At 47.6% G+C, this 21,415-nt stretch overlaps 2 protein-coding genes across 2 annotated transcripts in view; one reads left to right on the top strand and one right to left on the bottom strand.

Moving 5' to 3' along the window:
• The first annotated feature begins 1,704 nt into the window (after positions 1 to 1,704).
• On the top strand, positions 1,705 to 11,174 carry PSMC1 (proteasome 26S subunit, ATPase 1). Its single transcript, XM_016189884.2, has 10 exons — positions 1,705 to 1,780; positions 2,340 to 2,436; positions 3,740 to 3,864; positions 4,071 to 4,256; positions 4,423 to 4,551; positions 5,999 to 6,095; positions 8,551 to 8,740; positions 9,181 to 9,332; positions 9,733 to 9,887; positions 10,839 to 11,174. The coding sequence occupies exons 3-10, from the start codon at positions 3,805 to 3,807 to the stop codon at positions 10,971 to 10,973; spliced, it is 1,104 nt and encodes a 367-aa protein (XP_016045370.2). The 5' UTR covers positions 1,705 to 1,780; positions 2,340 to 2,436; positions 3,740 to 3,804; the 3' UTR covers positions 10,974 to 11,174.
• Positions 11,175 to 12,031: 857 nt separating this feature from the next.
• Positions 12,032 to 21,415, bottom strand: part of NRDE2 (NRDE-2, necessary for RNA interference, domain containing) — a 45,726-nt gene continuing 36,342 nt past the window's right edge. Inside the window, exons 10-14 of the mRNA XM_016189883.2 lie at positions 20,967 to 21,353; positions 18,038 to 18,942; positions 16,508 to 16,646; positions 12,976 to 13,047; positions 12,032 to 12,579 (exon numbers count right to left, since the gene is read on the bottom strand). Of these exons, the coding sequence (XP_016045369.1) occupies positions 12,454 to 12,579; positions 12,976 to 13,047; positions 16,508 to 16,646; positions 18,038 to 18,942; positions 20,967 to 21,353 (1,629 nt within the window). The 3' untranslated portion in view covers positions 12,032 to 12,453. The remainder of the gene's footprint in view (positions 12,580 to 12,975; positions 13,048 to 16,507; positions 16,647 to 18,037; positions 18,943 to 20,966; positions 21,354 to 21,415) is intronic.

Here is a 21,415-nt window from a genome sequence, read left to right as displayed (position 1 = left end):
GCCCGGGCACCGGGGACGGGAGAGAGCGGGGCCGCCAGCCTGCTTGGGCCAGGAGCGGGGAGTCGTCCGGCAGCCGGAGGGGCTGCTGCCCGCGGGGCTGGGAGACCGGGCGGTGCGGGGGACACGGGGGACCCGGGGACACGGGGGACCGGGGGACACTTGCACTCGCGGCGCTTGCACTCGGGGACAGCCGATGGGATGCCCGGGGTGGGCGGGCGGAGGCCGCCGGGTGCAGCGCTCAGCATCCCTCCGGGGACCCGGCCCGAGCACCTGCTCCAGCCAGCGTCGCCTCGGTGCTGCAGCGGTGCCCCTGCCCCGAGGTGAGGTGACGGCCAGACGCGGGGTAGCGAGAAGGAAACCCAGCCGTCGCCGGGGAGGGGAGGGGCTGGCGCCCGACCCCCGCGGGCTCTTGAATCCTCTGCGGGGCGCGAACTAGCGGCTGTCCCGCGGGCCCCGCGTGAGCCGGGGCTTCGTCTCTGACGAGCGGTGCGACCGCAGGCAGGTGGAGCGACCTCTCTGGGCTTCGGCCGCCGTGTGAGCGACAGTGTGGAGCTCGTGGCGTCCGCAAAAAGCAAACGAGAGCTTTCAACCAAGAGCGGCCAAGGGTGAGCTGCTCGGTTCAGACGATCGATCGATCGATCGATCAGTAGCTGAGCTGGAGACAGAGCTCAGCGTCCCGCACCTGCCCTGCGGTGGGTGCAGCCCAGTTTGGTCGCTCTCTCCCTCTTCCGCCTCTCCGGATGAATGGAAAAGTCAGCGACTTTTTTTCGTGTAAGCAGGAGGCTCGGGCTCCAGTAAACCGACACACAGCAGGGTCGGCGAGGCCCGGCGGCCCCGGGTCACCGGCACATAGGCGGCGCCAGGGCTCCAACTCCAGGACTGGAGCTGGCAAGGCTGGAGCTCTGGGAGCGCAAGTTCCCCTATAGAGAAAGGTGACGGAGGACACAGCCACCTGAGAGGCGCCTGGGTCTGGGTGTGTGATGCTCTAAGGAATAAATGATTGGTCAATGGTTATTGAGTGGATAAAATAGAATTCTCGAAACCCCAGGGGTGGGGTGGGGGGTTGGGTAGTGTTGGACTCCCAAACATGAGGTCTCGAGTTCAACCCCTCTGGTTCTCTGTCATTATGAGCAAATAAGTCTTGTAAATATTACCGATTTTGTCGGATAGGGACAGAGGGAAATCAGAGGGAAGGGGGATGGATATAGGGAGAGAAAGACCCCGGCAACCTCTTGTGAAGCTTCTCCCTTGCAGGTGGGGACCAGGGGCTTGAACTCCCAGGCCCTTGTCATGATCCTGTGTGCGCTCTACCAGGGCATACGGACCGACCACAGTGGATCTTTAGAAAAGGGATTTAGCTCTCGTGTCCCTGTTTCGTGAAATATACTGTTGAGTGATAAGAGTTTTGTTACAGTCGGTTGTAAGGTTACCACTGAACTATTTACTGACAGTTTTTTAGCAAAGTCTACCATGCACGTGTGTTCACTGACTGCAGAGTCCAGTGTGTTCAGAAGTGTCAAGGTGGAGGACTCAGAGGAGGCTCCCAGTTTGATCCTTGGCACCATATCGTACAGAGCAGTGTATCGCTCCTCCAGACTGCAGTAGATACGTCTTTTTGTTGGGTTGGTTTTAAATACTGGATTCTAAGTCATAGGAAAACAAAGATTTTTGCAGTGATCATTCTGAATTTATATTAATGTCTGATGCCATTTATTTATTTTTTCAGGGTCAAAGCCAGAGTGGTGGGCATGGTCCTGGAGGTGGCAAGAAGGATGACAAAGTAAGCAAGCCAAATTTATCTGTGATATGAGTCAGTCATGAAGATGGTCATAGATTGTAGCTCAGAAGGCTTTTTTTTTTTTGGGGGGGAGGGGGTCATTCAATTAAAATACAAAATAAGTTCTTCTGTAGTTACTTACCCAACCTGATTTACAGATATGGGTCTTTCTCTCTTTGAAAAGACTGGTCTGTCACATAGATACTTATGAGTAATGGCTTTTAAATGCTGAATTGTAATAAAACTGCAATAGACACTAAGATGCCTAGAATTCTAGTGTTTAATATCCTGAACTGTGAAGAATGGTTGCAAATCGTTCAGTACCAAACTCTGGACATGTCAGTCAATATTCTGACCTCCCTGCTTCTCGCTGTGAAAAGAAAAATCAGTTATGTTCATATACTAAAATTTCAGAATGTAAAACCTGGGGTTTTCGAAGGTTTATTATCCTAAAAGGAAAACTGCAGCAGTTGTATGCAAATAGTCCTATAGAAATAAGTTCGTGTTTTAATGTTTGCATGTGGATGATTTTTCTCCCCCTGCTGTTCTGAAAAACTTCAAGGACAAGAAAAAGAAATATGAGCCTCCAGTACCGACTAGAGTGGGGAAAAAGAAGAAGAAAGCAAAGGGACCAGATGCTGCCAGCAAGTTGCCACTGGGTAATGACATAGCTCCCCCTGCTGTCATTCTGACGCAAGGGGAGCCGTCTCTGTATGGAGCTAAGAGGTCTGGGTGTAGGGCAGGGAGCAAGGCTGGGTGAAGCTCTTGCTCTGTGCTGTCAGCTCTTCTGAGCAGCACTATTTTAACGGCGCACACACAGTATACAACTGTGTCTCACTTCAAGGAGCAGCTTGTGGTAGTACAGGGAATTGAACCTGAGACTCTGGAGCCTCAGGCATGACAGACTCTTTGCATAAGCACTGTGCTATCTCTCCCATCCCCTGGCTTCTTCCCATACATCACAGCTTTTGCCTGTGGCCTCCTTCTGCTTATAAAGATTCCACCAAACACTCAAATTACATGGAAAATTAAGGCAAGATAAAAGATGACATTTCAGTTGTGTTGGAAGAAGCTGGGCTATCTTATATAAAAACGGTTAGTATCTTTATTTGCTACTAAGAGAACTAGACTCCTTTTAACAGTTGAATTACAACTATGCTAAATAAAGTAACAGTGAAAGTTCAGAAATTTAACCTCAGGGAAAACTGACCTTTGAATAATTGAACACAAAGATCAGAAGATTGACGATTTGTTTATATAAATATTAAATTCTTGTGAAGCACGGGACTTCAAAGCAGCAAGAAAATGTTCTCCTGGGCCAATAAGATAGCTCACCTCATGACCTGGTTTGAGCCCAGCCCTCACCATACTGGGGGAAGCTTCTGTTCTGTGGTGCCTCTCCCTTTCTCTCTGGAGCAGTGAAGCCTGGGTGAGGACAAGAAAACAAATGTTTTCCACATGTTATTGTAGCCTGTCATTTCTCGGTTCAGCAAACAGGTGCTAGCTGTTCTGTACAGTTAGTGTTGCAATGACTAAGCTGCATACTTATCTGTCCTTATTAGCACCTCAAGGGAAAAGTAAATACAAACTCTTTTGTGTTACTGACTCTTTTATTTTGTATTCATTTTGTGTTCATTTGGTATTCATTTTGTATTTACTGGTTATCTCATTTAAAAAAATTTTTTTACACATTCGCTCGGAACTGCAGATTCCTTTCTCCGGTGTAGCTAGATACCTTCTTAGGGTCATCAAACTTTGAAAAATTCAGTCTAAGTAAATAAGCTTATTTTAAAAAAAAAAAAACTTTTTTCCTAAGGAAGAATCAAATTGTGGGTCTGAGTTCAGTTTCCAGCAACATGTATGCTAACTCAGTTTCTCTCATTCTCTTATAAACAAGTCTTTAAAAGAAAATAATTGAATTATAAACTAAGTTTAAAAAGTGACTTTACCTTTTAATTATAGTGACACCTCATACCCAGTGTCGGCTAAAATTACTGAAGTTAGAGAGAATTAAAGACTATCTTCTCATGGAGGAAGAATTCATTAGAAACCAGGAACAAATGAAACCTTTAGAAGAAAAACAAGAGGTAAATTGAGATGATGGTAACTTTCAATTTTACAAACTGAATTGTCTTTAGAACCTAGAACTGTCAGTGAACGAATGAACCTCAAGTTAGTTGGACCATGCAAGTCTTTGCGAATCACTACGAGCTTTCTTTTAAAAGCACTGTTTTGTACAGTGAGTAACACTTTTTTGATGTAATCTGCTATTCCTTCTTGACACCCTCTGTAGGAGGAACGATCAAAGGTGGATGATCTGAGGGGGACCCCAATGTCAGTAGGAACCTTGGAAGAGATCATAGATGACAATCACGCCATTGTGTCTACATCTGTGGGCTCAGAACACTACGTCAGCATCCTGTCATTTGTAGACAAGGACTTGCTGGAGCCAGGCTGCTCGGTCCTGCTCAATCATAAGGTAGGCCGAGAATTTCAAGGCCTGAGAAAGTATTTATTTCCTTCCCCTCAGATCTGTCCACCCAGCTTGTGGAAGTACATCACAAAGGATGTCACTGCTTTATGGTTAGCAGATCACGTGAGCCTTCCATTCTGGCTTGAGTTAAAACTGAACTGTCCCTTGTTAGGTGCACGCTGTAATAGGGGTGTTGATGGATGACACTGACCCCCTGGTCACAGTGATGAAGGTGGAAAAGGCCCCCCAGGAGACCTATGCTGACATTGGAGGTCTGGACAACCAAATCCAGGAAATTAAGGTATGCCTAGAAACTAGCTCTGGGTCTTTAAGGCTTTTTTTTTTTGGTTTATTTTTATTGCTAATTCATCTAATGCACTTGGAGTAATTCCACTTTTTCCTTTACTGCACAGATCAGTAACTGATTCAGTGCTTCTCAGTTGTAGTGGTCTGAGTTTGTTAATAATGAGATTGTAGAAGTGAACTGTTTGGGCTTCACTGTAGCAAGCTCCCTCCACATAATGCCTTTATAATAGAATGTTTAATGTTCAATGACCTGTGAATAGATGTTTCCACTTGTGTCAGCTTCAGCTGCGGCTGTCTAGAAATGTCCAGTGCTGTGTGTAGGACGGACGGTCCCGGAGACAGGTCCCAGTCCCTGCTGTGGGCCTGGGCGTGGGGAAGTGTTTGGGGCGGCTGCCTGCCAGGCCTCTGCAGGTTCGTCCATCTGTAGGGACGCCATTCAGAGTTTCCAGATCAGTGCAGGTGACAAGCTGGGAAATAACCATCATGTCCTTAGGGCAACAATAGTAGTGAAGATCTTTCCAGATCCTGTCTGTAGCTTCACTGATAAATGAATTGTAGCATTACGTGCTTTTTGCTCAAGAAGGGCTGAAAGGTTCTCAAGACAGTCTTCTGGGAAATTGGGTGCTTTAGGAGGAGATGGATGGGATGGACGATGGGAGCTCAAATAGAAGAGATTTCTGACCTTCCTTCTGATTTTTATTAGACAGGACAGAGAGAAATCCAGAGGGGAGGGGGAAATAGAGAGATGGAGAGATAGACCTGCTTCACTTCACATGCAAAGCATCCCCCCTGCAGGTGGGGAGCAGGGACTTGAACCAGTCTTTCATCTTGGGAATATGTGCTATTAACTGAGTGTATCACCTCCCGACCCCCCATAAGGACCCTTTCAGTGAACATTTTGGAGAGACAAAATGTGTACAAATGGGGGCCGGGCGGTAGCACAGCGGGTTAATCCCATGTGGCACAAAGTGAAAGGACTGGTGTAAGGATCCCAGTTTGAGCCCCCGGCTCCCCACCTGCAGGAGGTCACTTCGCAAGTAGTAAAGCAGGTCTGCAGGTGTCTGTCTTTCTCTCCCCCTCTCTGTCTTCCCCTCCTCTCTCCATTTCTCTCTGTCCTATCCAACAATAGCAGCAGCTATGACAACAATAACTACAACAAGCACAACAACAAGGGCAACAAAATGGGAAAAATAGCCTCCAGGAGCAGTGGATTTGTAGTGCAGGCACTGAGCCCCAGCAATAACCCTAGAGGCCAAAAAAAAAAAAAAAAAGATTTTCTTCTTTGGTGTGTCCTTGCTGTTCGTGGAAGCCACATGCTGTCTTTATTAGTCATTAAAATTGTATATTAAAGACAAGATATACTCGTGATGCATGACTATTAATGGCTTTTCATGGTTTCAGCAAGGAAGTCTACCATTTTTACCAAGTGTTATTTTCTGTAGGAATCTGTGGAGCTTCCGCTCACTCATCCAGAATATTATGAAGAGATGGGCATAAAACCCCCGAAGGGAGTGATTCTTTATGGCCCACCTGGCACAGGTATGTATGTTTTGTGTTTGGTACTCTCCAGATTCCTTCTTAGCTTGGTGCTAAGTGTTCATTATGGAAGTGTTGAGTGAGGGTGCCAGGGTTCATCAAAGTATGCTTATATAATGGGTGCACTGAGAAACTCAACTTGTGAGATCAGGCTGTGGTGTACTTGATAGAACACACACATTACAATGTTTAAGAATCCGGGTTCAAACCTTTAGTCCCCACCTGCAAAGGGGAAGCTTCACAACTGTGGAAACAGTGTTACAGGTATTTATCTTTCCCCCACCCCCTTAATTTCTCTTGTGTCTCTATCCAAAATAAAGATTTAAAAAAAAAAAAGTTGAGAACTTACACTTGAAATTATAGACTTCAGAGTGAATGTGTCATAAACAATAGGAAGAATTGCAGTAAGAATCAACAGTAGGTGATTAGGGAGGTGGTCTAGTCTGGGAGGTGGCATAGTAGGTAAAGCATTGGCCTCTTGGGCATGAGGTCCTGAGTTCAATCCCCGGCAGCACATGTACCAGAGTGATGTCTGGTTCTTTCTCTCTCTCTTCCTATCTTTCTCATTCATAAATAAAATCTTAAAAAAAAAAAAAAAAAAAGCACCCTCCCCCCCATGAAATGCATTTACAATTCCCAAATTAAAAGTATTCTCAACAAGGTCAAAACACGTGTGCAAAAGTCTTGTAATTTTATTAGATTCACATGTTAATAAATGATATTTTAAAATTTTTTTTAGGGAGTCGGGCTGTAGCGCAGTGGGTTAAGCGCCGGTGGCGCAAAGCACAAGGACCGGCATAAGGATCCCGGTTCGGATCCCGGTTCGAACCCCGGCTCCCCACCTGCAGGGGAGTCGAGTCGCTTCACAGGTGGTGAAGCAGGTCTGCAGGTGTCTATCTTTCTCTCCTCCTCTCTGTCTTCCCCTCCTCTCTCCATTTCTCTCTGTCCTATCCAACAACGACAACAACAATAATAACTACAACAATAAAACAACAAGGGCAACAAAAAGGAATAAATAAAATAAATTTTTTAAAAAAATTTTTAAAAAATTGTTTTTAAGTATTCTCAGATATTCTGGATTTATAGGCTATAAAACAATGTTCTAATATTGGTACGAGTTGTACAAGCCTATTAAAAATAATTTGGGAACAGAAATAGCTCTTGTTTGGGGTGGGGGTGTGCCTTACCATGGATACCAGCAGGTTTCAAGCCCCAGTGCCACATGGGATCTTAATGACACTGAAGGAAGCTTCAGGTGCTGCAGTGTCTCAAAAATGAGTCAGCCTCGAGCAACAGGCGTGTGGCCCAGAGAAGAAAAATGTCTTGATGCAGCCAGAAAGATGGTGCGAGAGGGTGCTAGCCTTGAACACGAGGCATCAGTCCATCCCTAGCATCCATGATCAGATGTGCCTTGTCAATGCTTTGCTTCTTCCTCCTATATCTATTAACAAGTAAATAAATCTCTTTAAAAAGCAGCTGAGGGCGGGGGTAAAGGGAGCAGAACTAGGGTTCTACTCAGGAGAGCCATTCATGTAATAGCTGCTCTGTGGTGGTCACATGAGAGCCATTCATGTAATAGCTGCTCTGTGGTGGTCACATGAAGGCTATTCTCCTGCTCCACTGATACAGTGGAGATTGATTATTATTAGGCTCACTGTCCAGCAAGTTAACCCAAGTGAGTTACACTGCAGGACTTGGTTTACTGTCCTGAGTTCCGAAGGAAGACTTGTTTGGTCAAATGAATTGAAACCTTCTTCCCAAGAGAACTTGTGTTAAGGATTTCCCACATCGGAAGCCCGGATCTACCGTTAGCCTGTCATCTTACGAGTGCAGGAGGCGCTATTTCTAAGCTTTTTAGCAGTCCCTGTGAAGGGAAGGAGTATGAACTCCCCATTCTCCTTCCCACCCTACTGCTTCTCTGCCACCCTACTGCTGGCCTCCCCTGAAGACCCAAGGCTGGTCCTTTCCCAGATGTTTTCTGAGGTGGCTGCCTGGCTCATTGCCCAAGTCCTCACTGAGAACATACCGGTAGCTCCTCCGGGTATGGAGTTTGGGGGGAGAGGAGGGTCCTGCAAGCCTGGTGCTCAGGAACACTGGGAGTGTTTTCTTAGGGTTAAGCCGAGGATTCCCAGGCCTTCTCTTCATCACCCATGGTGTCGCAGGAGTTTGGTTCTCTAGGCCTGTGCTGAGTGGGTCAGATTAATCTATGTAACTTTGATGGACTAGTATTTTCTGCCACTATCACAATGAATTGATGGAGGTAACAGACTGAACTTTTCTCTCATACTTAACTGTGGAAACAGCATGTGAAGTCACCAGAATGGTGGGCCTTTTCATCCCAAGGGTCCGCTCATCTTTCAGGTGCATTTAACATGATCATGACAAGAGATTTTCAGTTTAAACTTTTTTTCTTTGTCTTTTTTTTCTCTCTCTCTCTCTCCCCCTTAACCTGAAATAGGTAAAACCCTATTAGCCAAAGCAGTAGCAAACCAAACCTCAGCCACTTTCTTGAGAGTGGTTGGCTCAGAACTCATTCAGAAGTACTTGGGCGACGGGCCCAAACTCGTGCGGGAATTGTTCCGAGTTGCTGAAGAACACGCACCCTCCATCGTGTTTATTGATGAAATCGACGCCATTGGAACAAAAAGGTAGATTTTTCTCTCCCTATGTTGCATTGCCAAGTGGTAAGACACGTAGCGCTTTCCTGTGGTGTGCATGCCGGTTTACTACAGTGCCCACTGGATGGGGCTCTGGGTGCTTTCGGGTCTGTTCCTCCAAGTGGCAGGTAATAACTACCCAGACTTGCAGCTGCCTGGGATTGGCTGGCGAGTAGCCATGCCTTGAGCACCCAGATGGAGCCAAGAATATAGCTGGTTATGGGGGCAGGCACCAAACACAGAGACAGAGTAAGTGAGGTGGTTCAGGTACAGGAGTTACTAGTAAAAAAATTTCACTTGGCCCCTGAGGAGGGAGATGGCACTTCTTTTTGTTGCTGAAGTAACTAGGGAGGAGTGACTGGGTTGACTGGTGAGGATTTTTCCCCTTAGCAGAAAAGCTATGGCTTCACTCCTTGTCACCTTTCCCAAAGATATGACTCAAATTCTGGTGGTGAGAGAGAAATTCAGCGAACAATGTTAGAGCTGTTGAACCAGCTGGATGGATTTGACTCCAGAGGTGACGTGAAAGTAATCATGGCCACAAACCGCATAGAAACTTTGGATCCAGCACTCATCAGGCCAGGTCAGCAATTTTGTTTCTTCACCATGGAGAAATACAGTGTCCTTTTGGGAGATTATAAAATGATACATATAAAGGCGAGTGCTGTATTGAAACTTAGTTTACCAAACTATGGAAACTGTTTCTGTCATTTGCATCTAGGGGTGGGAAAACCTGGGGCTGGCGAATAGCGTTGCCTTTACCAGGTTCAAGCCAGGCCTCCCCTACATTGAAGGCTTCTTTGTTGTGTGGTCTCTTAAACACTCGCACACACTCCCTGACCCTTGCCTAAAAAATCCCAAACTACAGAAATGGGGACTTAAGATTTGGATGTCCTTCCCTCAGGACACTGCCTAGCTGAGACTGTGTCAAGCAGAAGGCCCTGGGCTGCCTAGAGTATGACTGAAAACCTTTGTACCCGCAGGCCGTATTGACAGGAAGATCGAGTTCCCCCTGCCTGATGAGAAGACTAAGAAACGCATCTTCCAGATCCACACAAGCAGAATGACATTAGCAGATGACGTCACCCTCGATGACTTAATTATGGCTAAAGATGACCTCTCGGGGGCCGACATCAAGGTGAGAATCTGGGCTCTTTTCGCCTATCCCTCAGAAGAGTGCTCTTCGGGTGGTGGTGAATTCAAGCTGGATAGGTAGTGGTCATCTTATTGTCATACCGATTTGTCATTATGTCCAGATACATAAGATGAAAAACCTAAAGAGCCACAAGCGAGAGTCACCAATTCTGAGCTTGCTGCCTTCTCTGGGCGGCTGACCTTCCAAGGGGGGTGATGCAGCTGTGCAGACAGGGGTTAGAGTGTCTGTAGGGAGAGCTCGCCTCTGAGCTGCAGGTAGGAACTTGAACTTGTTGCATTCACACTTTAGTCTGAGTTCCAACAGGTGCGCTCCAGACTGTACCTCTTAGTACAAGCACATTTGTGTATGACCAGAATTCAGAGAAAGGCCTCAAAGCACTTGCACATAGTACACCCTGCATGGGAAGCTTGGGCTTCATCAGTGCTTACATAAAGGCAGCACAGGGCCTCTGACTGCTGATGCCTGCCCTGAGTGACTTGACTTGGTTTCCAGCAGAAATAAATAAGTGTTTTCAGTGTACTCCCCTCTACATTTGTCAACCTGATCCTTTGGGCCACCTGTTAGAATGCACAGGGACCTGAGCTCAAGCTCATGCTTCCTATTTGGTGTGTGTGTGTGTGTGGGGGGGGGTAGCTTCATGAATAGTGGAGCAGTGCTGCAGGCGTCTCCCCCACTCTGTCTCACCCTCTAGCAAAAGAAAAAAGAGGGAGGAGGTCCCTTTGGGAACAGTGGACAGTGGAGGAGCCTTTTGCAGGCACCAAACCCCAGAGATGACTTGATGGAAAACAAGACAAAACAAACCAAAATCTAATCCCTTCCCAAATGGTTAGAGTAATTTGTGTCTCATCTGGGTGTCTTAACACTTGTTCCAAAACAGCTATTTTTTCCTCTTAGAAAGCGTTTTCACTTTGCAAGTACTCTTCTCTCCTACAGGCAATCTGTACAGAAGCTGGCCTAATGGCCTTGAGAGAACGCAGAATGAAAGTAACAAATGAGGACTTCAAGAAATCGAAAGAAAATGTCCTTTATAAAAAGCAAGAAGGCACACCCGAGGGGCTGTATCTCTAGCAGAGCAGGTACCCGGGCAAGGAGCCGCTGTGACGGGCTTGACCCCCTGAGGTGGGGGAGGTCACCACAGGAATCCATGTTCCAGGTGATCTTTTTTAACAAAACATCCCATGTACACTTTTGACAAGATGCCAATGGGTCTGCTTCATCTGTCTGGTCATGTGAAGTTCTGTCTTGAAATAAAGTGTGCCCTTTCTCACAGTTCGTCTTGTTTCTGAAGCCTCCACACCTGCGTCTCAGCGGGGGTTTGGGGCCCCAGAAGTCATGCACACTTAGCTACCTGCTGCCCTACACCACAGCCCTAGAGACGAGACGGGGCGAGCTGTTCAACAGCAGCGAGTGGGAAGAAGTAGCCACCACACAGCCAGTGAGCTTTGTTGTTCCAGCAAAAAAAAAAAAAAAAAAAAGCTTCAGTTCACATGATTGGAAATACCAGGCTTTTCCTTTTGGAAGTTGCCTGGGAGCATGTGGGCTCTCTCAGCACTCTGGGAACAGGAAAGAAGTGTTGCTGTTGCTAAGAGATGAAGGATCCTAGAATCTCAACAGTTCTGTTGGAGATGTAGGGCGCCGGCTGTGGCATGGAGCCTACCCCTACTCCCCAGCTGAGAAGCCACAGCTTCGCACACAATGTTTTACCAGCCCCTGACTTCCCTCATGCCTCTCAAAGGTTGGCAGGGCTTGGGCCACCTTCAAAGGTGCTCTAGCTAGGTTTTCCCAACCAGAAGCCATCAATTTCTGGCCATAGTCTACTCACATTACTTGGCTTTTTCTGCATGAGGTGCCAAAGAGAAATTCAAGAAAAGTTCATTTCCTCCCAGTCAGGTTACGAAGGAAAGAGGTCTGAGTGGGTTTTTAGGTCTCATTCTGTTCACAGAAATGAAGGGTGCTGCCTGTTAGGGTCTTCACAGCAAGGGGAAAGCCTCCCTCCCTGCAGGTACCTCACAGGTGGTGGAAAGGAGGGGTTGGGTTTCATGGGAACAGCGCTCCGTTTGCCCTTCTGGTGAGTACTCTCAGCAGACTGTCCTGCAGGAGGACCCTCTCCTCCTTACAGGCCAGGCCACACATTGCTCTTGGCTAAAACAGGCACCAAATCTGTTAAGCTGACCAACAGGGGAGGAGCCTAAGGCTGAAAGTCAAACTCATCTCAGACTTTATCCCAACTGCGAGATCCAAAGGGGTAGGGTGGGCAGGATGACAGTAGCAGAGAGGGTGCCTTCACCATGACAAGACGGTACTGGTGGACAGGAGAGTGAAGCAACTCGCACCAGTCACAAAGCTTTAGTTAGCACTGGTACAATTCTCTAAGTGCACATAGACACACATATATAATATGTAAGAAATAGCTTTTGTGTCATTTACACATCCAAAAGAATGTGTACGGTAAGACTGGTAACCAGACACAAATCATATCAAGAAACTTCCACCAGAATGGAGGTCTCAACACGGGCTCACATCCCAGCTTGAGTGTGCCTCCTGGTCTCTAGTCCTCCAGCAGAAGGTCCAGCTCCTCCACAGGCAGGCGCACCCGGAGCTCTTTCTCGGTCATAAGGTCCAGGATCTCCTGCATCTCGTCAGGGAAGTACTCCACAGCATCCAGGTACAACACCTGACACAGAAAGCCGCCACTCCTGTTAGCCAGCCATTCACAGGAAGTCCACAGCCCGCACTGCCCATTCGCCACCCTGCCCAGACTCAGCAGCCCCCAGGCACAATGCAGGCACCAGCAGTTTAATTTCTGAATGTCTCCTGGCCTGGAATCAGCAAGGCAGAAGTTGGTGCATGGACCCCCATGCCTTGTGCATCTGAGCTGAGCTCTGGGTAGGTGTGTGGGAAGCCAGCAGCCCCCGCCCGCCCCCCCCCCCCCACACACACACCCACGAAGCTGGGCTCTGCAGGAGATGGTTCCATCCTGGAGACACTCAGTTCCCAAGCAGACACTGCAGGGACTGAGACTCACAGGAAGGTCCTGGGGAACCTGCAGACACTGATCTTCCAAACTTACCTTTGCCCAGGGACAATTCTGAAGTGCTTTATAAAATACACCTTTGCTTCTTTCTTTATTTCCTAAGGAAACCTGATGGGAGGGAATAAAGGACAGCAGTGACTTACTGAAACAAGAAAGTTCAAGCTGTAAAAGCCTCACAAGGGCAGCTCGGCACAGTGGGCCAGCTGGTAGGCACAGACTGGTACCACCTAGTGACTTAAGTATGAGGCCAGGTGCCTCAGACACACCCATGGCCACTGTAGCACTGGGGTCCTCCTCTACCAGTGGGCCCAGTGCTGACCTTGACATTTTTTAAACTTATTTCCTCTGTTGTGGGCCGCCATGTCCTGCCTTACAGTCCCTGCCAAGGGTGTGGGAGGACATTGATAACCTTCTAGAAGCAGAGTCTCTAACACTCGCCATGTGCTGAAAATTATCTCGGGAAACGAGATAACCAGGGTGGCTGAATCAGCAACCTTATTATTTTTAAGATTTATTTATTTCCTATGACAGGGATAGAGTTCCACAGACAGAAAGGAAGAATAGTCAGAGTGGGGGGGAGAGGATATGAACAGAATATTCTCCACAGGAGATATCCAAAAGGCCAATAAATAGGTGGAAAAAAAAATGCTCCAAGTCATTGTTAGAGAAATGTAAATAAAGACATCAAGATTTCACTTCACTCCTGTGAGAATGCCATCCATCAGAAAAGGCAGCAGCAACAAATACTGGAGAGGTTGTGGGAACAAAGGAATCCTAGGCGCCCGCTGGTGGGAATGTAAATTGGTCCAACCCCTGTGGAGCGCAGTCTGGAGAACTCTCAGAAGGCTTCAAGTGGACCTACCCTGTGACCCTGAAATTCCTCTCCTGGGGATATAGCCTAAGGAATCAAACCTATCCATCCAAAGAGATTTGTGCATATCTATGTACAATAGCCAAAACCTGGAAGCAACCCAGGTAAGGTGTCCAACAACAGAGGAATGGCTGAGTAAGTTACAGTCTATATACACAGTGGAATACTACTCAGCTATTAAAAATGGTGACTTCACTTTCTTTACCCCATAGTGGATAGAGAGCTTGAAGAAATCACATTAAGTGAGATAAGTCAGAAACAAAAGGATTAATATGGAATGATCTCAAAGACAGAAGTTGAAAAACAAGGTCAATAGGGAAAACACTAAGCAGAACTTGGACTGGAGTTGGTGTATTGCACCAAAGTAAAAGACTCTGGGGTCAGGGGGAGGGTTCAGGTCCTGGAACAGGATGGCAGAGGAGGACCTAGTAGGGGCTGAATATTTAAAAAAAAAAAAAAAAAAAAAAAAAAAGAACAACAACAACAGAGTAGTACTCTAGTACATGTGGCACTGGGAACTGAACCAGGAGCCACAGGTCTGTAAGTCTGGCACTCTGCCGGCTGTGCCATTTCCCTGGTCACTCAGAAACCTTACTGAAAGTAGAGTGCATGCCTTATGGTGTAAGGCCCTGGGTTCCATCCCTGGCTCCATGTGAGAACACCATGAACAGCACAAGGGTGAGGGGCTCCATGGATGATGGAGCAGTGCTGTGGTCTTTCCTTTAACCTCTCAAAATACCGGAAAACTGGGCTGGCCGGGACACTCAGCAGTATCACATGCTCGAAGCCCAGTGTTCTTTCCGCATACTACATAACACAGGGACTTCATGCTGAGAGAACAGACGTTCAGCAGGCTTTGTCTTGGCAGGCACAGAATCTTTAGTCACCATGCAGCTGCAGTGGCTTGTGGTCCCTCCTCAACTGCTCAGAAACCAGCATGTGCTGGGGGGCCTCTGCCCAGGGCAAAAACAATCCGATGTCCTACCTAACACTCAGTGAAAATGCCAGCTGCACTAGGCAGCTATCAAGAACAATGAACCCACCTTCTCTGACCCATCTTGGACAGAGCTAGAAGGAATTATGTTAAGTGAGCTAAGTCAGAAAGATAAAGATGAGTATGGGATGATCCCACTCATCAACAGAAGCTGAGTAAGAAGATCTGAAAGGGAAACTAAAAGCAGGACCTGGCCAAATTGTAAGTAGGGCACCAAAGTAAAAGCCCTGTGGTGAGGGGTAGACATGCAGCTTCCTGGGCCAGTGGGGGGTGGGAGTGGGTGGGAGGGATGGGTCACAGTCTTTGGGTGGTGGGAATGGTGTTTATGTACACTCCTAGTAAAATGTAGTCATATAAATCACTAGTTAATAAATATGAGAGGGGGAAAATCAATTGTATGTCTCGAAGTTTTTTAAAACACAGACTGAATCTTTTCAATATATAGGCTGTGTATTTGATATGCGGACTCTCTCAAAAGCCTAGACCAAGTAGATCAGAAGCAACCAATAGCACAGCTATATACAAGATACTGGGTACTGTACAGCAAACCCTAACAAAAGGACTTTTCAAAGTTAACCCAATTACCAAATAATGTGATGATAACATTAACTATTGATTGTCTTTTGGAACCCTAAGACAGCAGGAACCTCACATCTCCACTATAGAGCCTCTACTTCCCCCAGTCCTGGAACCCTTGGATAGGGCCCACTTTCCCGTATGCCTCTCCCAATCCACTGCATCTGCCGATCACAACCTAATCAACACAACGACTGCCACCTCAACATGCTTCACTTCAGACTGTCCAGAGACTTCATGTGTGGAATGACAACCCTTCAACTTCATTACTCGGGTAAGACCTTTCCTTTCATAGTATACTCTAATTCCATCCCAGGTGGTTCACTTTCTAACAAAGTCCCCAAACCTAGATATAGACCAGGTTCTGTGAGAGAGAGAGCATACGTTCACACGTATCCATAAACTACTGCAAAATATATACCTGAAAGCAGAAGTACACTAGAGTATGCAGTGAGTATCCCCCTAACACTTCCTCTCCACTATTTCAAGTTTTGGATCCATGATTGCTCAACAATTTGTTTGGCTTTGTATGTTAACTCTCTTTTCAATCACCAGGTTCCAGATGTCATCAGGATGCCGGCCAGGCTTCCCTAGACTGAAGACCCCACCAATGTGTCCTGGAGCTCCGCTTCCCCAGAGACCCACCCTACTAGGGAAAGAGAGAGGCAGACTGGGAGTACGGACCCACCATGTTCAGCGGGGAAGCAATTACAGAAGCCAGACCTTCCACCTTCTACAACCCACAATGACCCTGGGTCCATGCTCCCAGAGGGATAGAGAGTGGGAAAGCTATCAGGGGAGGGGGTGGGATATGGAGATTGGGTGGTGGGAATTGTGTGGAGTTGTACCCCTCCTACCCTATGGTTTTGTTAAATTAATTAAATCCTTTCTTAAATAAAATAAAAATTAAAAAAAAAAAAAAAAGAAAATGCAAGCTGCAATCCCTTAGCAAGTACTGAGAGCTGACGCCACTCCACCCACCAGGCCTCCTCTAAGAATTAACCTGTGGAGAAGCTGTGTGGGTGGAGACAGCCCCTCACAGCCTCCTCTGCAGTGGTCACTGAATGTGCCCTCACCTAAGCAGGTGGAGGCAGTCTGAAAAGCAGAACATCGGTGTGTGTTCTTACCAGAAAATTCAGGTACATTCTCCACAGTAAGGGGCACTGGCTGCCACTGTCGCTCCGTATTGCATTTTCAAAGAGCCCTTTGATGCGATGTGTCAGGCCAGTCTCCGGGATTGTGATATGGACTTCTTTGCCATCTATCCTGCAAGGCAGAGGACAGAAGACTCAGCTGACTCCCAGACAACTTCCTGCTGTGACATCACAAGATGAAGAGCGAGGCTACAGGTAGCATAATACTGGGGCTGTGGAGAAATAGCTTAACCAGCAGAGCTCTGAAGTTTCAGGCCTGAGGGTCCTGGCTGGACCCCTAGCACCACATTAATCAGGCTGTCTCAGTCTCACTCTCTCCTGTCTTATTGTGTAACTCTCTCATGGTTAATAACATTGATATCTCTCTCCCTCCACCATTCCCCTCTATCCTTCCCTCTCACTAGTAGGTATTTAAAAATGACAGGGGTTTAAAAATATCGGACCTGAAATCATACAATACGCAGAAGAAAACTCAGTGAAACACTTGAAGAGCTTAACATCAAAGACGTATTTGGAGATTCAACTCCACAGACAAGTGAAGTGAAACCAAGATTAAATAAATGGGACAACCCCACACACCTATGGACACTTAATTTTTGATAAGGGGTTCCGAACTATTAAATGGGGAAGGAGGGTCTCTTCAGTAAATGGTGTTGGGAAAACTGGGTTGGAACATGCAGAAGAATGAAACTGAACCACTTCATCTCACCAGAGACAAAAGTCAACTCCTGGATGTTAGACCAAAAACTATTAAATACTTAAGAGGAAAACATTGGCAGAACACTTTGCCAACACTAAACCTCAAGGACATCTTTGATGATACAAACCCAATTGCAAGGAAGACTAAAACAAGAATCAATTAGACTACATCAAACTCAAGAGCTTTTGCACAGCAAAAGAATCCCATCACCCAAACAAAGAGACCCCTCACAGAATGGGAGAAGATCTTCACATGACATGTATCAGACAAAAGACCAAAACATATAAAGAGCTCACCAAACTTAGCCACAAAAAAGCAAATGATCCCATCCAAAAATGGGCAGAGGATATGAACATGAGATAGGGCATACATGTGTGTACACATGTATCCATAAATTAGGGCAAAATATACAACTGAAAGCAAAAGAATACAATAGTTTGCAGTGAGTCAATAAGTGAAGCAAGCAAGTAGAAAGACACCATAAAGTTTCTAATGAAATAGTTTCTACTTAGACCTAGATACCCTCCCTCACCTACTTTCTATTACAGTTCCCTCAGTCACTCCAAAGCTAACCTTCTCAAAGTAAGGACTACAAAAGCTGAATAAGGGACAAGAGACTGACACACTTTAATGATGATGCTTTAGTCACAGCCCAGTCATCAGTCTTCAGTCAGCCTGAGAGCCTCCACAGAAAGCTGCAGCCACGGAAGCCCTCGGCCCGCGTGCTGGTCTGTAACACCCAAAGTGGCACCCTGCCTCCCCAAAGGCCTAGCAGGCTGCATTCCAGAAAGGTCTGTGATTACCTCTGAATAGTTTCCACCAGTCTTCTCCTCATTTTCTCAGCTTCAATTGCAAACAACCAAGGCTCCAAGGCTGTGGTAGACCTGGTGATGGCACTGAAGAATCTTCTGGTCTGGCTGGCACTGTGGGACTTATTCTGGATCTGTACGTACGCCCTCCAGAGCATCGGGTTGCTGGGGTACATCGTTAAGGCCTCTGAGAGGGCCTGGCGCAGGGGTGCCAGAGGGTACACGCTGACCTTCATGTGTAGCCGGAGCAGGCTTGTGTGTGTCAGGGTGACCGCCTCGAGAACCCGGCTGGGAGCCCGAGGGCCTGCGCTGTCCTCCAGCCCAGCACCATCCACGGAAGCAGCCTCCTTCAGCTTGGCAAACATCTGCTTGTAGGTCTGCGTGGCAGCATTGATCCCGACAGTCAAATACTGGAAGAGCAAGAAGCATCTGACCACGCTCACCAGGCGGTGCAAGACACAGCTCTCACCCAAGCAGTCCTGCAGCGCACGCTCGTAGGCCTTCCGGGCTTTGAGAATGTGGACGGCCAAGACCTGCCCACTGTAGGGTTCGTAGGGCCTGCTCTCAGCCAGCCTGGTCAGGATGTGAACGGCGCGGCCGGGGGTGGCCCTCCTCAAGTCCGGCTCCAGCTCCACCTCCAGCTCAGCATAGAGCAGGCTGAGCTCACAGAGGTCGGCGTCCTGCAGCCCCCTGCCCCCTGCTATGCTGAGGGCCGTGTCGAACACCTTCCTGGCCTCTTCCATATTGCCTAACAGCCATTCCAGGTGGGCATACTGCCTCCACAGACAGAAGTCGTTGCGGTTCTCCATCTCCTTGAGGAGATTCTTGGCTAGCTTTTTGCAGTTCTTTCCTTGTGACTTTAACCTCTTCTTGTTTTTTGTATGCAGGCACCAGATGACCTGGAGGGACAAAGGAAAGGAAGATTCCTAGTGCTCTATGCTTTGTTTCACCAGCTTTCCAAGCACAGATGTACACACGCCATCTATACGGCCTTTAGCCTTTAGCCCAAGGCTGGTAAACGCTTAGGCTGTCTGAGCCAGGAGACAGAGCAGGACGGTGATAGCAAGGCCATCACGGCCCCCTATGAACACATCCAGGTTTCCAGATAAGACCTCTGTACATAGGCAATACTCCAAATGCTCCTCTCCAAACAGAACTGGCCACCAGATGCTACCAGACACTTAAAAATTACAACATGGGGGGGTCGGGCGGTGGCGCAGTGGGTTAAGCGCATGTGGCGCAGAGCGCAGGGACTGGCGTAAGGATCCCGGTTCGAGCCCCCGGCTCCCCACCTGCAGGGGAGTCGTTTTGCAGGCGGTGAAGCAGGTCTGCAGGTGTCTGTCTTTCTCTCCCCCTCTCTGTCTTCCCCTCCTCTCTCCATTTCTTTCTGTCCTGTCCGGCAGTGAACAGCATCAGCAATGGCAATAATGGTGGCCACAGCGAGGCTACAACAACAAGGGCAACAAAAAGGGGGAAAGAAATGGCCTCCAGGAGCGGTGGATTCGTGGTACGGGCACCGAGCCCAGCAATAACCCTGGAGGAGAAAAAAAAAAATACAACGTGGTGTGCAATTAAGTCAGCTCACATGAGGTGGGCTCAGCCGTAGCACACAAGACCAGCACACTTCAGGCCCCAGGTTTAACCCTCAGAAATGCCATCCATATGCCAAGGCTGAGTAATACTCTGAGCTCTCTCTTGCTCTCATTTTTTATCACTCATTTAAAGAAAAACAACAACAAAACAAGTTATTGGTATACCTGGGTCTTCACATGTCACTATACCAACCACTTTATTCATTCAGGTAGAGGGGGGGGGTTGAGAGAAAGAGAGAGAAAGAGAGATGGGAGAGAGGACAGCGGAGTGAGGAAGAAAGGAAAGGAGGGGCCGGCTGGCCATAGCATCACCCACGTGGTGGTGGGGCTTCAACCTGGGTCACATGTCTGGCGAGTAAAAAACAGTACTCTGGGCATTAAGAGTCAGTACTGTGTACTGACCAGCAGAGGGCAGATGAGCTGATCCTAGATGAATTCCAGCATATAAATAAAGAGCAGGGTAAGTAAATAGCGTATTTGACCAAATTCAATAAGCAAAATCTTCCTAACTTTTCTGCTCCCATCTGGCTCCCAACACCATGTGCTCACAGTCACAGGCATCTGGCACTGCCAGTGTTTACATGATAAGCAGCTCCAGGCACCCAAGAGCATCACTCTTGCCAGTTCCTGTCTCTTCACTGAGATCCCAGGGCCCTACAAGGAGGACAGCCACACACACAGATGCTTTTTCTTTTTTATTTTATTTATATTCACTTACTTATTTATTTTGCACAACCATTATGTTGTCTCCCTGGCTCATGTGGTCTGACTTTATTTTTTATGCTTTTTAATTTTTAAAAATTTTTTATTATCTTTATTTATTTATTGGATACAGACAGCCAGAAATTGAGAGGGTAGGAGAGACAGAGAGACACCTGCAGCACTGCTTCACCACTTGTCAAGCTTTCCTTCTGCAGGTGGGGACCAGGGGCTTGAACTTGGATCCTTGAGCACTGTAACATGTGCACTCAACCAGGTGCACCACCACCCAGCCCCGCTTTTTTATTTTTTAAAGTACCTTTATTTATTTATTGGATAGAGTCAGCCAGAAATTGACAGTAAGGCGGGGAGAGGGAGAGAGACAGAGAGACACCTGCAGCCCTGCTTCACCACTTGTGAAGCTTTCCCCCTGCAGGTGGGGATTGGAGACTTGAACCTGAGTCCCTGTGCATTGTAGCATGTGCGCTCAACCAGGTGCATCACCACCTGCCCCCCCCCCCCAGGTGCTTTCCAGGTCCCTGAAGGAGATGTTGTGGTCCAGCACCCAGCAACCCCATTTCCAAGTCTCCACACCAGCTGAAGTGCCCACATGGGAGGCAGTGGCCAGTTACCTTTGCAGTCTCATACAGCAGCCAGGAGAAGCAGAGCTGAGACCTCTCCTTGCCAGAGAACAATGGCATCACCAGGTGGAAGAGGTTGCGAATGAACTCCTCGCCCTCCTGCTTGTGGCCCCTGGTCCAGCGCTGGCAGCCCCACGGGTCCAGGCGGCCAACACAACTGATGCCAGAGAAGGAAAGGTCAAGAAAAGTCAATGGCTTTTCGTCACAAAGTCCGTGATCAAAGACACTGTTCTCATCCATGGCCAGATAGAGACAGGAGGCTGGGGGACTGACGCCAGAAGGCACACCCAGGAACTGCAGGAAGGCCGTGATCAGCTGGAACTGTAGATCAGGGCTGGAGAGTCGGATGAGAGACTGCCCAATATCATCAAACAGCACCTGCAACAGAGACCAAATAAAGGGACCTGCTTAGAGGTCCAACCTATTTAAAGAAGCAAACA

Source organism: Erinaceus europaeus, chromosome 22 (genome assembly GCF_950295315.1).
Source record: "Erinaceus europaeus chromosome 22, mEriEur2.1, whole genome shotgun sequence".
Lineage (NCBI taxonomy): Eukaryota > Metazoa > Chordata > Mammalia > Eulipotyphla > Erinaceidae > Erinaceus > Erinaceus europaeus.
This window is presented reverse-complemented; position numbering and strand designations above follow the sequence as displayed.